Source organism: Lygodium microphyllum, chromosome 18, assembly GCF_053477565.2.
Source record: "Lygodium microphyllum isolate KBCC chromosome 18, Lygodium_microphyllum_v1.1.10, whole genome shotgun sequence".
Lineage (NCBI taxonomy): Eukaryota > Viridiplantae > Streptophyta > Polypodiopsida > Schizaeales > Lygodiaceae > Lygodium > Lygodium microphyllum.
Genome location: NC_141152.1, coordinates 6,118,156 through 6,136,158, shown reverse-complemented (window position 1 = coordinate 6,136,158; position 18,003 = coordinate 6,118,156). Strand labels below are relative to the sequence as shown.

The following is an 18,003-nucleotide window of genomic DNA, read 5'->3' as shown; positions in this document are numbered from 1 at the left end:
GCCAACAAAATGTGCAAGTAGATAGAGGCATGGAGCTCGAGAGGAGGAGTGATAGATACACCTTTGGAGGCAGAGAGCTTGTTGATAACATATGAGATCATGGAGGACAAGTGCGATCAAGTGAGCGATGTGGTTTTTAATTTTATTAATATATATATGTTTTTTAAATATGATAAATGGTAAAATACTACGTAAACGGATGCAGCCTCAGAGCATGCCCAAGTCCGTTGATTTGGGTGTGTAATAACTTGAGTAAAGATATCATAGCCACACTCTTCTAGACTTAACTTGAAGTGCACCATCACCAACTAGGGGAGAGGCTCTATGTACAGCCATTTAGACGAGAGAGAATGCAAAACTTACCAATGAAAATGATTACCATATCAATTTAATTGTAGCTAGTTCATGGAGTATGTCCATTTTTGGAGGTACTCCATCAACTCCAAAAGTTATGATACAAAAGTTAAGTGTGGTTAAGTAAAGCATCCATGCATTATTAAACTTAACTCCATTGTGCTTACAAATCTATGTGTGCAGCTACTCTAAGGAGTAGGTTTTAGTTCGAAATTACGTCCCTAGACTCTAATAAATGGATCCTAAAAATACATGCACATGTTTGCTAAATTGCTTATATCTCAAATTTGATCAAAGATGACGCGACTACAAAAAATGAAGATTTTTTTGATTACTAACAGGCCACAGTAAACAACCACACGTAATAACGTGGGAAGCAAGGATTCGAGCATTTAAGAGAAGAGAGGCCCTGTTGGGAGGGGAGGGAGGAGAGGAGAACAAAGAAGGTCAATAGGACAGCTTCGTAACTGCGGTGGTCATATTGAATCCAGGAAGCATATCGATCGATCAGTATGCATGTGTACAACGCCTGGTTGCCACCTCCGGTGGCTCAGCAGACAATTCTCGAAACCAAGGCTTTCTCGGAGGCTGTCCAACGATTACAACGCATCTGGGATCCAGAATCTCCTGTCTGTGCGCTGGCCACTCTCAAGTGGGTCTCCGTCTTTAATAAGTGAGTGACTCTCGGCATGCATGGATTTGAGAGAGAGAGAGAGAGAGACTCGATCATTTTCAGCAACCTTTGGCACTTTTTCCTACCCAAATGCTCTATACCTCGACGGCATTCGGGGGTCGTACAGTGGCACAGCTACTGGTATCTGTATGCTGTACCCCCTCGCGCACACACAAGAGTGGAGGCTACAAGACTCCATACTTGATAATGGCTTTAGTTTGGACGTTCATGCGAGGCAGATGACCGAGCTCGATGTGAAAGTGAAGGAGCAGGAAATTGGGATGAAACTAACCTGCGTTTGCTTTTGAAGTTTGACATCTGTTTCAGATGTATAACAATCAAACTATTTGAAGGTATTACAATAACAATACATTGACTCTTGCGAGAAGAATAACCACAACTCGCAACACCTATATTGATCAATAACTAGCACACCCTATCTAAAACCTGGATATCAAGGTTCGGTTGGGTGTATATATGGAGTTAGCAGGACAATTACACGTTTGATTTGTTTTAGGTTTCATGCGGTATCAAATGTGATCTTGATGTACGAAAAATCATGCTATTTTTGCATAGAGCAATTTCTGTTTGCCTTGCTTCATTTGAATTTGGCAAAGTGTTTTGCTTATAACTATGTTTCTTGTAGTTTTTTGAAGGCAAAGAGTGAATTGGCTATAGCGGATGTTGAACTCCTTGTAAAGATACTCCTTGATATTTTTTTCCACTCCGAAGATAACTATTATGTACAAGTAAGGCTGCTAACTTGATACGACATTATAATACATGCATATTTGTTCTGGTATAAATGCTTTTATGTTTAATAGGCAAGATGGGGTCGAGTTTTAAGTGGAATTCTGAAGAAACATGCAAAGAAACTAAGCCTTACCCTTGATTGGAGGCCATTTTATGGTCTGTTGAAGCGCTCTATATTCAGAAGGTAATGGTCATATTCTGAGCCAGTAGATAGTAGATAGGATTAGTAAAAAAAAAAAGGGGTTGAAGTATCAATTTGGATATTAAAGTTTAATAATCACTACATTGATCTCACGCTTTAGGGAATAGTGTTAGTAGAGTCCTCATACTTGGAGCTTGTGGCATGATTGTTCATTAATAGCATTTCATTTTGCAATAACTTGTGCCTAAAAATGTGATGGTTGGCCATAGCCAAAGATATTTACAATTATCAATAGAGATATGTGGATGAATACCACATAGGCCTTGTTATATTGAGATTATTCCATTTTTTGACAAAAAGCTTATAGATGTTTTCAGCCTTAGCTGCTTCTATGGGTGTAAGAGTACTTTTGAAATTCTGGTATTAGTTTTATAAAGCATATCGAGCACATAATCTACAGGATCAATAAATAACGCCTCCTTAGAAATGACGAGTGTGGATGCATAGTTATGCACTTTTCCAATTGTCATTGATAGTTGTAACTTGGACTACCTTAGAATATTCATTCAACATGTGTTGTGGACAAGGCTGATAGGAAACCAATAGTTTGGATTAATGCTATCATGAATGAGCAAGATAGAGCAATCGGATATCTAAGTTATACATGCTACAGATTAGAAGAGATTCAAAAACCAATAGTTTAGGCCAGTGCTATAAAGTTATATGGCACGAGATTAGAGCAATTTCAAAATACTAGCAAATAGTTTCCCTAGTGATTTTCAGCATGCTCGGTAAGTAAGATTTGGGATGTGATGGGATATGCCACATACAATGAAACCAAGTGATACCACATCTTGATATATCTGATCATGTAGAGGGAGCATTGCTACACAAATCGTGTCATAAATGTGTCATGTTCAATATAGATAAAATTTATCTAGAGGCTGTGTCTATGGTACAAGGGAGTCTTGTCCATTTGCATTTCAAAGAGGAGTCCATGGAGGAGCATGAATTGAAGACAATCAAGTGTCATCAATCCACAATTCAATATTCATTATATTGATTTGTATGTAACAAACATAGTGATTCAATTTGTTGTATACATGGCTGAGAGCATTACAGTAGTATATGTTGCTTGATTGAGCAAATACGAAGGAAAGCAATAAAATTTTACGTCCTCATGACAGACCACCCTTTTGAAATCCTTGCAATTGTCCTCGGTTGCACTACAATGTGCCAAAGCATCCGTTGCCACGACTGGAAATACATGCTGGCATCGTAGTCAATCAACATGTGTATTGTTTACTTAACCATGCTAATGTCCTCTGCATTTTTGAAATTCCAATTACTAATTACGATTCATACACATGAATCATAACCGTAGTCAGAACCATAAGGGGTGCATCTGCACGCTAAAATCCAACACTATTCTGACCACTAAGGCATTGTAATGCATAAACTGAGCATAAAGAACACCTCATAGCTATCATGTACCACATGATAATCATGTAAAGCATATATCAGCTGGCTGCAAACCAAATATAACTTATGCAATTGTACTTCTCTTGCATCACTTGCAAATGTACATTGCATACCATCAATGTATCCCATATGTGCCTTGTAAATGTACATGGCATCCAAATGTACATTCCATGTATTCCATACATGCTAGTAATATTGCAAATGTATAGTTTTAGAGCCTAGGTGCAAAAGATACCATACGTATATCAACTACAGTGACTAGTATATTGAATAGTAATGCCAATGGTTGAAATACTGTTGTCAACATACCATACCTTGGATGCAAACTATGTACGTTCGAGATCCAGTACATAATCGAGCTATCCAACGCTAGGGGAGTGGAGGTGCAACCTCCCCCTTAAGCATTAGGCGATACTCTGGACCTTTTGTGCTCTGCTTAAATGAGCCCAAACCAAAATCGGCTCTAATTGAAACACATCAAAGTAAAGCGCATCACTGAGGATGATTTGCTAGGTCACCCTTCATTTAGTTGCATTTTTTCATAGGTGAAACAATGTTGAAACTTCACCAAGAAGCACATGGAAACTTTACCTCTAATTTTGCTTGCCTCAAGACCTCCACTAGGTTCTAGGCCTTTTTCCCTCTTGAGCTTTGTGATGCTTTATACTTTCACATTGCTACAATTCCAACTTAACTAATATGTAACATTGCATCCAATAGACTAGCCCCTCATGTGTATCTAACATGCTAGGAGTACGAGATGCATTAGGTAACATTCTTATTCGTATTCTTTGGACCATTGCAATGTGACTTTGCATACTACCAGCCATACCAAAATGCATTTTCCTATACATTGCATGCATTACCAGCTGCATTTTTCCTCATGTAGGCATTACTAGTTGTATTTTGCCTCATGACTAGCACTATACAGAGCGTTTGCATGATCAACATCAATACCATGAGTCCCAAACATAGTGGGTTGCATATATACTTTGCCAAACTTGCGACCTTGTGCCCCAACATCATGTCAACATTGCTATGCATGGGGTTTTGCATATTACCAGCCATACCCAGATACATTTGGCCTTGCATACCATGCATTGGTTGTTGCATACCATAAGGAAATGTGCCATACATTCTCGTATGTGGTCCTTGATCCACCATAATATGGAAACTAGTGTCACCACCAAAGTACCATGGTTGCCCCATCATTGCATGGATGCCTTGCTGTCCAAAACCCATTGGATTGGCACTTCCAAGTTGGCCTTGTATATGCATCAATTTCCCCACTAGCATCATTTGCTTATGCTCAATACCCACATTTGAAAGAACATGTTGCTGTATTGGCTCTTGCTTCGGTGCATCTTGCTATCCCAAAGCTCTTGAAGACTATTTTCTTCTCTTGCTTTTGCTGCCCTCCTTCAAGGGGTTCTAAAAGCATATGAATGGAGGATCATTTGTCAATTGCATAAACATTTTAGCTACTGTCCTCCATTGATCTTTAAATTGGTAATGAAATTCTTCTTCCTCTTGCGGGTCATCAACTTCAAGAGACCTAGAAGGACCCACATTTTGGTATAGACCAACATTATCAACTTGCTGTCCATGTTGTATATCTTGTCCAAGATAAGGCATTGCTTTTTGGGGCTTTCCTCCCCCAACACTCTGTGAATTTTCAGATTGAGAGGCATCATCCCTACTTGATCCCATCTCACTATCTGAAGGCATTTTCACTGTAATGCTCAGCTGAATACAATTTGAGCACTAGAGCAAAGCTTTTGACCTTCAATTAGGTGCCTCGGGCCCACCAATTTAAGGGAATTGATGGTATCACGGCAATGGAACCTTGAAACTAGCCTTTCTTTTTAGATAGGGTGGTAGTAACCTGATTTAACACTAATTACGCCAAGTAGTAATTCACATAAATTGAAATGCACACTCTACCACTTCAATCTTGGAAAATAGATAGCTTGTTGGGTCCATAATTGGTGTCCCTTGCGGTATTTCTTTAACTTTTATTTCGAATGGATGGAGTACAATTGAGATTCTCTGACCTCCACCACTAATCCAAGTGCTAGTTGTTATCAAAACCAAGCTGTAGGCCTTCAAACCAATTTGTCCCTTGGTTTGCTTGGGTATTGCGAATGGATGGAGTACAATTGAGATCCTTTGACCTCCACCACTAATCCAAGTGCCAGTTGTTATTAAAACCAAGCTGTAGGCCTTCAAACCAATTTGTCCCTTGGTTTGCTCAGGGATTGGCCTTCACCTTGCTTCTTGAAAGACAAATTCAGCCCCAAATCTGCTATTGGTTGGCTAGCCTCTTGAAACTCCTTGAAATTCCTCAAATTTATCTGTTGGAATTCAAGTCTTAGGCCCTTAATTTTGAGCACGCTTCTTGAGGTGGTTGTCAAGCCCAATATTTGTTGTAAATTAGGGTTCACAACAGAGATTTTCCAATATCTCCACCTCTAATGACTCAAATGGTTGGATTCTGCTGAGATAACTTGAGACATGGCTAGGGATGAGAGAGAATACTGTAGAGAGAAATTTCAGAGTTTCATTGCGAGAAATGATGAAAAATTGCTGCTGCCCTGCTTAAACAACCATGGAAGTTATCGTCTATAGCTTAGGACCTCTAGAAAGACTATTGCTTCCTCTTGTATATTGTCAATTGCACCTGAAGGACCTTGGGTTGCTGTCACCTACTCTTGGAGGGCTCCAAACTCCTGTCATGTGCTGTAGGAATGGTCCTTGGTGGTTGCAAATCACATCGGCAGTATCCTCTTGCTCTCTAACAGCCTCTTTCTCTCTCACAATGGTTGGAATAAACTTCCACCAGTCCTTAAAAACGTTTTTTCCACTTGCATGGGCAAGTTTCGCCAAGTTGCAACCTTCTAATCCCATTTTCAGCATTATCTATATGACAATTTCTTCCATTCTCCTTGGCCTTTTACACAAAGTAGAGGCTGGCGAGTCCATGCATTAGTTTGTTCCAAGAGCTGGTGCTTCTACTGGTCCTCTGGGATGGAGAACTCTTTTTTGAGCTGCAAAAACACTAAGTTTGTTTCTTGTGGAGTTACAATGGCCCCTCCTTGTGTGTGACGATCTTTTACCGTCTATTTGAAGTATCCTAAGAAGTTCTGGTTTATGTCCTCCGTCCAAATCCTTTTAATCTGCAGTTTTGTAAACGTTTTAAAGGTCTTACATAATTAAATTGTATGTTCCATTGAGGTGTTTATATTAATCATTTGAGTTCTGTTGTTTCAGACAGAGTGCTCTTGAGGGTGTGCTCCTAAAAGGGTCTCAAGTTAGGAGCATCTACAAAATCATAAGAAATTGCAGGCAGTTTTTCCCCAAAAGCTCAGCAGTGGAGATATGGACAGAGTTCAGGTATTTGCACATGGTTATGTAGTTGCATATTGTAAAGAATCACTTTTAGACTTTAAAGATTACAAAGTTTCAGAGATATTTTGATTTTTATGAGACAGACCTTTCTTGGATGATTTATCACATAATGCATCACTGGAAGGAGCTGGATTTATTTCATTGTTCTTACCTACAAATGGAGACGTAGATCCAGATTTTTTCACCAGGTGATATAATTGAAAAGATGAGAAGGTTTAAGTAGCATATCTCAACTGAATATTGTTCAAATAAATTTACTTATCTTCTGTTTCAGTGAATGGTTCACAGAGTGTCTGGTTATATGGGGTGGAATCCCAAATTGTTCACATTGGGATCTGCAATGGGCATCGTTAGTAGGACGATGCATAAAAAATCACTTGAGAATGCCCAAATTAATCTTGGAAAAACATGTGGAATCTTTGTTTTCCCATTGTTTAAGGTCTTTTGAGGTATGTATTGTAGTTGTCTTCCCTCTATTCAAGTCTTTTGACATGTGCATCACTTCTTCTACAGCGTTTGCTTGCTTTGAGTTTTTAAAATACATTTTTTCATTGTTGTATTTCAGCTCAGTAGGCCAAATAAAACTCTACTTTGAATTTTTCTGGATCTTAAAATCATGTGTCATTATTATTAGGGCTGGAAAATTGTCAACCATCCCGAGAACAACTACTAAAGGTTACTGAAATACTAGCAGCATGAATGGTTATGAAAGAAAAAAAAAGGCCACCTCACCATACTTTGAAAAAAATGCCACCTTACCATACTCTGAAGGGAAGATATGCTTAGTATGCCAATGACACAAAGTAAGAAGGCACTGATTATCAGGAACTATGAGAGTTATGGTCTCCTCCTCCAGAAGTACAAGAGTGCTAGGAACAATGCTCTTAGTCAAACCTTGGACCACGTTATCACCTTCATGTTGGCCAAGGTGTATTTCCGGTCATGTTCATAGTCGTGTCATGCAGCTCTCAAAAACATAAATGAAGATTTTCATCTTACACAAAAGCATTAGGGAAATAGATGATTTGGACATGTAAAAATTACACAGTGCAGCAAATAGAATTTGAGCAAGAGATAGATCCTTCAAGAGTGCTTTGGTGAAGATATCTACTCCATTCTCCTTTGTTGAATAGTAGATTAGCTCCATTATCCCATCCTCGATCAAATCACGTATATAGTGATACTGGATCTCTATATATTTTGTGCGTGCATAAAACACTGGATTCTTGGCAATGGCGATGCAACTCAGATTGTTACACCTTAGTACAGTCGGGTCTTCATTCTGCACTCCCATATGCCATAAGATCCTCCTTAACCTTATTGCTTCACATGTAGCAAAACAAGTTGCCTTGTACTTTACTTCAGTAGAAGACAATGCCACTGTTGGTTGCTTCTTATTGATCCAAGAGAAAATTCTTGAACTTAAAGAAAAAAAAAAAAACCAAAAATTGACTTTTTGGAATCAATTTCTTGCCCAATTTGAGGCAGAGTACCCCACAAGGGAAGTACTGGAACTGTATGTGATATGATAGTCAAGAGTTCCTTCAAGTATCCGAGCACTCACATCCTAGGCTTCCAATGACTCTCACGAGGTTTATTTGAGAACTTGCTCGAAACTCCAGGAGCAAAACTAATATTTGGCCTAGTGTTGCACAAGTGGATCAAGCTGTTGACCAATCTCCCATACCTCCCAATGTCTACTAGTGCTAATGTATCCTTAACGGATAACTTTGCATTGGCCTCTATAGGTATAGCTATCTCCTTGTATTTAGTCATACCAAATGCTTTCAAGATCTCCCATGCATACTTTTTCTAAGAGATGAAGATCTTTCTTGGCTCTTGCCAGACTTCAATCCCCAAATAATAGTGCAACAAGCCCAAGTCTGTCATTTCAAACTCAGAGTTTAAAGCCTTTTGAGTTTGGTTGATTATATCTTCATAGTTACGTGTAGTAAGAAGGTCGTCCACATATAGGACAATAACTACAGACTTTTCACCATCCCTGTGGACGTATAAGTTAGTGTTTGAGACACATCTTTTGAAGTTTAAGCTTAAAAAGAACTTATCTATCCGTTGGTACCATGCTCAAGGGGCTTGTTTCAGCCCATACAATACCTTCTTCAGCTTACACACTTTGCTCTCAGAATGTGGGGCCTCAAACCTTGATGGCTGGACCATGTACACCTCCTCCTTGAGGTCACCATTCAAGGATGTTGATTTAACATCCATTTGGTAAATTGGCCACTTATTGTGGGCAGCCACTGCAAGTATTGTGCGAATAGTGGTCATTTTGGCAGTTGGAGCAAATGAATCTTGAAAATCAAACCCTTCAACTTGTGAAAATCCTTGTGCAACTAGTCTGGCTTTGTACTTTTGTAAGGTTCCATCAACCTTGTACTTAACCTTCCAGACCCACTTGGTGCCAATAACCTTTCTCTTTGGTGGCCAATCCACTAGCTCCCAAGTGTCATTTTTCATTATGTTGTCATACTCAGCTTACATAGCTACCTTCCATGCTGGATGTGTAAGTGCTTCTACCAAGTCAGCTGGCTCTCTAGTTCTTTCATAATCTCAACCATCAAGGCCATATTGACTATGTGAGTAGAAGGCCTTTTTTACTCTATTCTCTGAGACCTCCTTGGTCCATTTGCCTTTTCCTCAACAGATGTGTGCATAGAATTATTTTGGTCATAGAATTGCTTTACCCATCGTGGCAATGGCTTTTCCGGTGGTGTGATGTCAGGTTGGTGAACCTTCTCTTCATCATTTGAAGATGATTATTCCTTTTCCTTAAGGATAGGAGTAGCTCTTGGGATAGGCTCATAGTGGATTACTTCTTTGCTTGATGATAAAGTGGAAGAACTTGCTTTCTCCTCCTCTACTGTATGTGGCTGCTCCTTGAACACCAGATCACTTGCTATGATCTTCTTTGTCTCTTGGTCATACAATTTGTAAGCCTTCTGCTTATCACTATAACCCAAGAAGATACATTTTCTGCTTTTTGGTTTTAACTTGTTTCTTTTCTCATTAGGAACATGTGCATAGTATTCACATCTAAAAGTTCTGAAATGTGAGACAGATGGTCTCTTACTAGTGTAAGCCTCATGAGTTGTTTTTCCCTTGAGAGACTTTGTGTGGCTCCAATTGAGAATGTCGATTGCAGTATTTATAGCTTTGGCTAAAAAATGGTTTGGTAATCCCTTACCTTTTAGCATGCACCTTGCCATCTCCACAATGGTGCGATTCGTGCGTTCCACAATACCGTTTTGTTGAGGTGTATGAGGCGTTAATTGACTCCACTCCTTTGCTCTCGCAAAAGTCTTCAAACTCCTTTGAGTTGAACTCACCACTACCATATGTTCTAAATTTCTTTACACTTTTCCTTGTTTCATTCTTAGTAAGTTTTAGCCATTCTTTAAACTTACCAAAAGCTTGAGCCTTATCACGAAGGAAGCACACCCATATCTTCCTACTGTAGTTGTCGACAATTAACATGAAACAAGAAGATCCTCCCAAGGTCTGTGTAGGCATCTTACTGTTAAGAAGACTGCTAGGGTTGGCACTGAGGACACACAGAGTGTACGACCACGATAGAAACACAAAGACATAGACATAGACATAGACACAGAGGGCAAAACTCAAATCCTAAACGCAAAACTCAAAACTCAAACCCTAAACGCAAAACTCAAAACTCAAACACAAACAGAAGAAGGGAGAGAGAGAACACAACTCTAAAGTGAATGAATGCTGTAAATGAATGTAAGAGTGTACAGTGTGCTCAAGGGCAGAGCAATGTCAGAGTGTGACGTCCATTGAAGACGGATCCCAAGTCTGTGACTACTAGTTGAAGTGTAGGAGTGCTGAATAGTGAATGGTAGCAGGCTGGTCACCAAAACATAGCAGTCTGGAGGCTGGAAACTAGTAAACGCAGCAATGTACCACCGATCGGGGGGGCTGGAAACTGTGCACAGTTTGCTGTAAACTGTTGGGTATTTGACTCACGCCTTACTTACGCCTACGCTCATATGGGAGTGTCGGTGATCAGTAGGGCACTGGGGCACTTTTTACTCTCGGTAGGAGAGGTTTTTTCCCCCAGACTTATTGTCTTATTGTCGTATGTACTTATGTGCTTATGTTACACACATTTGGGCACTTAGTGTGTGTCGGGTGTGAACACCCCCTACAACCCTAAGGTTTAAGGATTGTACTTTGTACTTTCAAGTTACACTCATTCAGTCTATTCTCTTGGGTGTCGTGCTTCAACTCTGTTTCTCACTCTCACACTGTCTACTGAATCCCAGCTGTACCTCGATCCTGTGATCTCACATTTGGTATCAGAGCTGAGCTCTGAACTCAGCTTCTGCCTGCAGTGTGCAAGTCTGCAGCCTGCAGCCCACGCCAGTCCTGCTCCAGGCCGCTGGCGTACAGCTCCACGCAACCTGTCTCCAGCCCGTCGTCAGTCTCGTCAGCTGTCAGTCTCGTCAGCAGTCCAGCGCCACCTCGTAGTCATTCTACCAGCGTTACAGCCCGCCAGCGCAGCTCCACCTGGCGCTGTTCGTCAGCGCTGCTCTCGTCAACCCAGGCGCTAGCTACGTTGACTGAGATCCGTCTGTCGCCAGCTGGCTCGACTCTACGCCCACATGACTTTCGTCAGACTGTCCTGCGCCGCCTGTCGTCCACGTCAGCAGCATCACGTCAGACAGTCCGCCTGCTCGACGACCTGCCACACAACACGCGCAGTCCACCCGCCAGACGACCTACCACGCAACTAACCTGCCCGCCCGCAATCTGACGTGTCCACGTCAGCAACTGCGTTTCGTTTGCATGTTTGACCAGGGAGCTGCCTCTGCTCGCCAGCCTGCTCCACGTCAGGTAAAATTTTAAACAATTTTTTTTAAATTTCAGCCCAGAACACAGTTCTGGAAGAGGAGGTTCACACGTGGCAAGCACAAAACAAGTGGGGGATAAATTTCGTGCAAATTTCTGGACTGGATCATCAAAAATTTTGGGGCTTTTGTGTATTTTATGGACAGTTGCATTCGAACTGCTGGTACAGTCACAGAAAGACTGTTTTGACAGAAATTTTGGCAAAAATTTTGGGGATTTTGAGATAACAGTGTTGCAGTGCACTGTTTGCACCTTGGGAAGCGTGCATTAAAAGACAGTTTTCTGACAAAGTACGCCCTTGCACATTAATTGCAGAAACGTGTTTGCTGCAATTTCTGGAAATTTGCAGGTTTCCAATTCATACTGCTTTGACATTGCTCATTTTGTCTTTGGAAATTTGTCATCATGGCAAATCAGGGAGGTGATGTCTTTACGTATGTATCCAAGGAAGATAGACTGGACGGAAACAACTATTCCCTTTGGTCATTCATGATGAAGAATGTATAAGTGGCCAAGAATTTATGGGATTATGTCAGTGGAGAGGAAACTCGACCGGGAGTTGTAGCTCCCATTACTCCTCCTCCCCATGGCGCGCGTGGACAACGGGGACCTCAGCCCACTCCACCTCAGCCACTTCCTCCAAGAACTGCAGCTCAAAAAGCTTGGGATACACGTGATGCACAGGCCTTGTCGTCGCTGATTGCTCTAGCAGTTCAGCGGTCCATCATACCTCATATCCGTTCGGCATCTTCTTCACGAGATGCATCGCTGACTTTGGAGCATATGTTTGCAGGAAAGAATGAGACTTGGAACTCTTTCTTGAAGAAAGAGTTGGAAACTCTGAAGATGCATGAAGGTGATTCTATGCAGGGTCACTTAAATAAGATTCAGGACTTGAGGGAGCAGCTCATGAATGTAGATGAGTATTTTTCGGATGCACAGTTGACATCCACCACCTTGAATTCCTTATCTCCTTCGTACTTGTCTTTTCATACTGCATTGAACCTCACCATGAGAATTGCTGAGCACCCACTCACTTTTATTCAGCTGGTTAGTTTGCTTCTAGAGGAGGAGCAAACACGGAAAAATAGTGGTGTGGATGCTATAGTCTCTGAGCAGGCTTTTGTGGCAAGACAGAAAGGCAAGAACAGCAAGGTGAAAAATGCTCCACAGAGTTCTGGCACTTCAGGCACATCGCAGAATCAGTCACAAGGGGGGACGCAAGCAAAGAAAGGAAAATGTCATTATTGTAAGAAGCTCGGCCACTATATCACTGAGTGCAGGAAGCGCATTGCCAAAGAGAAGGAGTCAAGAATGTCTGTTTCTACTACTCCTTCGACTGCTAGTGAGTCCGCGTCCTTTGTTGTGGACAGGGACTATTGTTTTTACACTTGCAGTTATGACATCTCTTGGGCCGATAGAGCACTTAGCTCTACAGAGGATGCTGACACTTGGTTCTTTGACAGTGGTGTTTCTAGACATATTACATCTCGCAGAGATTTGTTTCCTTCAGTTAGTGCACCTCCCGTTGGGAAATCGGTACAGTGTGCCAATAATGTATCATACCTTGTTCGTGGTATTGGGGAGATTCAGCTCACAGCCATTGATGGCTCTATTCTCCGCCTGTAGGATGCTTTGTTTGTGCCTGGAATCAAGAAGAATTTGCTTTCTATTTCTTCTTTGGCACGTTGTGGTTTGCAGGTCACCTTTGATGATGACCGTTGCATGGTTAGAGAAAAAGAATGCATGACTTTGGTCTTGACAGGATCTTTGTGTCATGGTTTATATGAGTTGGATGCTTTTTCAGTAGATCAGTCAGGATACTTGACATCCACTCTTACTCCTGCTATGATACAGGCAGAGTTATGGCATGCTCGTTTGGGGCATGTAAACTTTGGCAGCTTGATGCTCTTGCAGCGTACTCAGATGCTGGATGGCTTACCTCTCTTGGAGAGACCTCCTGAGCACTTATGCGAGGGATGCATTTTGGGGAAAATGCATCGGTTCTCATTTCCTCGTGATGCTACTTTCAGAGCAACAACCAGATTGCAGTTGGTGCATTCAGATGTTTGTGGGCCTATGCAGACCATGTCATTGGGTGGTTGTTATTATCTTGTGACATTCATTGATGACTTTACACGTTTTTGTTGGGTCTACTGTTTGAAAAAGAAGTCAGAAGTGTATGATGCATTTTTGGCTTTCAGTGCACTTGTTGAAAATCAGTTTGGCTGCAAGATTAAGACTCTCCGTTCGGACCGAGGGGGGGAATACATGTCCTCTATATTGAATTCTTTTTTGCAGCAGAAGGGCATAGTCCATCAGTATACTACAGCTTATACTCCACAGCAGAATGGGGTAGCAGAGAGGAAGAATCGGTCACTCATGGAGATGGCCAGATGTATGCTGAAGGCAAAGAGCTTGCCTCGTAGTTTTTGGATGGAAGCAGTCATGTGTGCTTGCCATATTTTGAACAGATGCCCTACCAAAGCCTTGAAGACCATCACACCATTTGAGGCTTGGAACAGCCGTAAACCTTCTGTTGGTCACTTTCGTACCTTTGGGTGTCTTGCCTATGCCCATATTCCACAGGTACTTAGAAAAAAATTGGACAACAAGGCTGTTAAGTGCATTTTTATGGGATATAGCAATGAGAGCAAAGGCTATAGACTCTATGATCCCGTTACGAAGAAGGTTTTTGTCAGCAGGAATGTTGTTTTTGATGAAAAACCAGAATTATCCTTGGCTGGTTTGGACACATATCAGGCTGCCCGTGATGTTTTTGAAGGGCTGCTGCCCATTACTTTTGGTGATTCAGCTGGAGGTTCAGAAAATGAACCTAATGTTCAGCCAGATGCTCCTATGGAAAGTGCAGAAATTCAGCCATTGGCTGATCGAAATATTCAGCATCATACTGACACTGAAATTCAGCAAGAGCTTGCATACAGTCAGGATGCTAGACAGTTACCTAGATGGTATTTGCAGACTATGCAAGATAGTCCTTTGGATGCACCCATGGCTGGTTGTACTAGAAGGCAAACTCGTTTGCATGATTCAGCACATACCATGGAGTTTATTATGGCAGCAAGTACTTTTGATAATGAAGAGCTTGAATGTTATGAGGATGCACAACACAGTGTACATTGGATGGCAGCCATGCAAGCTGAATTAGATTCTATTACTAAGAATCAAACTTGGGATTTGGTGTCCTTGCCATTTGGGAAGAAAGCCATTGGAACGAAATGGGTCTACAAATTGAAAAGAAAAGCAGATGGATCCATTGATAAATACAAGGCACGGTTGGTAGCTAAAGGCTACGCACAGAAAAAGGGCATTGATTATGAGGAGACATTTGCTCCTACTTCCCGTATGACGACCATTAGGTCTATGATTGCTTTGGCTGCACATTATGGTTGGACAGTACATCAGCTAGATATCAAGACTGCATTTTTACATGGGGAACTTCAGGAGGAAGTTTATGTACAGCAGCCCATTGGTTTTGCAGTTGAAGGCTTAGAACATTTGGTATGCAAGCTCAAAAAGGCACTATATGGTTTGAAACAAACTCCTAGAGCTTGGTATGAAAAAATAGATGCTTTCTTGCTTGGTCAGGCGTTTCTAAACAGCTTATCTGAGTCTACCCTTTACGTATGTAAAGAAGGGGGATCTATGCTGATTTTATGTCTTTATGTTGATGACCTTTTGCTCACTGGAACACATGCTGATCAGATTTCAGCATTCAAACAAAATTTGCAGCAAACTTTTGACATGTCTGACTTGGGAGTTTTGCATTACTACTTGGGCATCCAGTTCATACATAATGCTCGAGGTATTGGGTTATCACAGTCAAGGTATATTGGGCAGCTTCTTGAGAAGTTTGGCTTACAGGATTGCAAGCCAGTTTGTACTCCCATGGAACCTGGACTGAAACTGTCATTACATGATGACAGTGATTTGTTTGATATACATACATATGCTCCTGCAGACAGTTGGATGTCTTATCTATCTATGCAATACTAGGCCGGACATACAGTTTGCAGTTTCAGCTTTGAGTAGGTATATGCATTAGCCACGTATGTCACATTGGCAAGCTGTCAAGCGTGTTTTTCGCTACTTGCAGGGTACTCGTTCTCTTGGGTTGCTTTATGCCAAGGGGGGACCACTGCAGTTACATGCTTACAGTGATTCTGATTGGGCTGGTGATTATGATATACGTCACTCCACTAGTGGCAATCGTTTCTTTCTTGGCTCTTCTTGCATTTCTTGGCTTAGCAAGAAACAATCCACTGTTGCCACATCGTCATGTGAAGCTGAATACAAGGCAGCTTTCACTACCACAGTTGAATGCGTATGGCTTAGACGCTTGCTAGCTGATTTGGATGTATCTGTTACTGAGTCTACTCCTTTGTTCACTGACAGTCAGAGTGCCATTGCAGTGGCACGGAACCCAGTGTTTCATGCTCGCACGAAACACATTGAGATTCGCTATCACTTTGTCAGAGAGAGGCTACATGCAGGTGATATTAGCCTTGTCTATTGTCCTACCACCAGTAATGTAGCAGACATCTTCACCAAAGCTCCTCCTCGTGACAAATTTGAAGCATTTCGAGATGCTTTAAATTTGATATCCTTTGGTGGCGGATGATCCTTGTACTCTTGATCACTCTTCACTCCAGGGGGGTTTGTTGGGTATTTGACTCACGCCTTATTTACGCCTACGCTCATATGGGAGTGTCGGTGATCAGTAGGACACTGGGGCACTTTTTACTCTCGGTAGGAGAGGTTTTTTCCCCCATACTTATTGTCTTATTGTCGTATGTACTTATGTGCTTATGTTACACACATTTGGGCACTTAGTGTGTGTCGGGTGTGAACACCCCCTACAACCCTAAGGTTTAAGGGTTGTACTTTGTACTTTTAAGTTACACTCGTTCAGTCTATTCTCTTGGGTATCATGCTTCAACTCTGTCTCTCACTCTCACAATGTCTACTGAATCCCAGCTGTACCTCGATCCTCTGATCTCACATAAACAGCAGGTTGAAACAGTATTTGAGAGTGTTAGGGCCTGCAATGCTGAAAGCGCAGACTGACTGACCTTGGAGATGATGGACAATAGGCTGAATAGCAGTTTGGGACAGTTTGAAGCAGTTGCCGACAACTGAGAGCTGTCGCCTACATCAATGGACAGGCTGAAGATGATGTGGCTGCAGTCGATGATGGCTGGACAGCAGATGGAGGCGGGCTGCAGGTTGGAAACTGGGCGCCAACAGCAGCAGAGGGTGTGTGGGCTGGTGTAACCTGCAAACAAGGATGATTACTGAATGGGGGCAGCCTGTCTATTTATAGATGTGGAAGGGCGCTCCAAAAATTAGGGTTTCCACTAAACTTTCTCGAATTGCTCCCTGTTTTAGGGTTTTCATTGAACTCTCTCGAACCGCTCCCCGTTTTTGGATTTTACTCTAAAAGAGCGTTTTTAGTGTGTTTTGGGGCTGTTTAAGAGACTAATCAACAAGTAATGCATATTTTAGCTCAGCACTTACCGCACAAGTCAACTTGTACCAACTTTAGAGGAGCATTTGCTCTATTCTTGCTTTCTTATGGAAATGCCTTTCTCTGTCGCTTGTCCATCATACAAGCTTCACATGGTTCCTTCAATTTAGTAACTGCAGGTAGGCAAGTAACCATACCTTGCTTATGTATCTCCTTCAAAACTGCAAATCCAATGTGTCCAAACCTTTCATGCCAAAGCTTACTTATGCCCACTCCAATGGTAGTTGTAAGAGCGCTTAGCTCATACAGGTTGTTTCTCCTTTGTCCTTTGCCAACAACTTTGCCAACACTGTCAAGAAATTCTGCACTTGTATTGTTGAATCTCACTTCATGACCAAGATTAGTTATGGCAGTAAACAACTGATAACAGATTTTCCCTAATTTTTGGAACATACAACACATTTGAAAGCTTTTTGACTTCACCGTTTGCAGCAACAAAGGAAATAGTATCTGTGCCCATAGCAGGGCATTTTGCATTGTTTCCAGCTGTCACAATGATGGATTCTTATAGAGGTCGCATAGAACTATATAGACCTTTCTTGTTGGTCATGTGATGGGATGCACCACTATCTAACACCCATGAATCAATGGTAGATTCTTCTTGTGTTGAGGAACACACTTTCTCGATCGTTGCCATGAACAATTTTAGCTCTGCTTTAGTCGTGTTGGTTGTCTCCTTCCCCTTACTTTTAAGGGTACCATTTTTTTCATCTGCCTTCTTTACACGACAATTTGCAATTGCATGCCCTTTTTTCT

General features: G+C 41.6%; 1 protein-coding gene across 3 annotated transcripts in view; it reads left to right on the top strand.

Moving 5' to 3' along the window:
- Positions 1-718: 718 nt before the first annotated feature.
- LOC148020540 (proteasome activator subunit 4-like) overlaps positions 719-18,003 on the top strand; it is a 127,629-nt gene continuing 110,344 nt past the window's right edge. For all 3 annotated transcript variants that reach the window (XM_087698311.1, XM_087698312.1, XM_087698310.1), the window contains exons 1-6: positions 719-1,027; positions 1,674-1,776; positions 1,852-1,964; positions 6,675-6,797; positions 6,896-7,000; positions 7,087-7,261. In XM_087698311.1, coding sequence (XP_087554437.1) covers positions 867-1,027; positions 1,674-1,776; positions 1,852-1,964; positions 6,675-6,797; positions 6,896-7,000; positions 7,087-7,261 — 780 coding nt within the window. In that variant the 5' untranslated portion in view covers positions 719-866. The remainder of the gene's footprint in view (positions 1,028-1,673; positions 1,777-1,851; positions 1,965-6,674; positions 6,798-6,895; positions 7,001-7,086; positions 7,262-18,003) is intronic.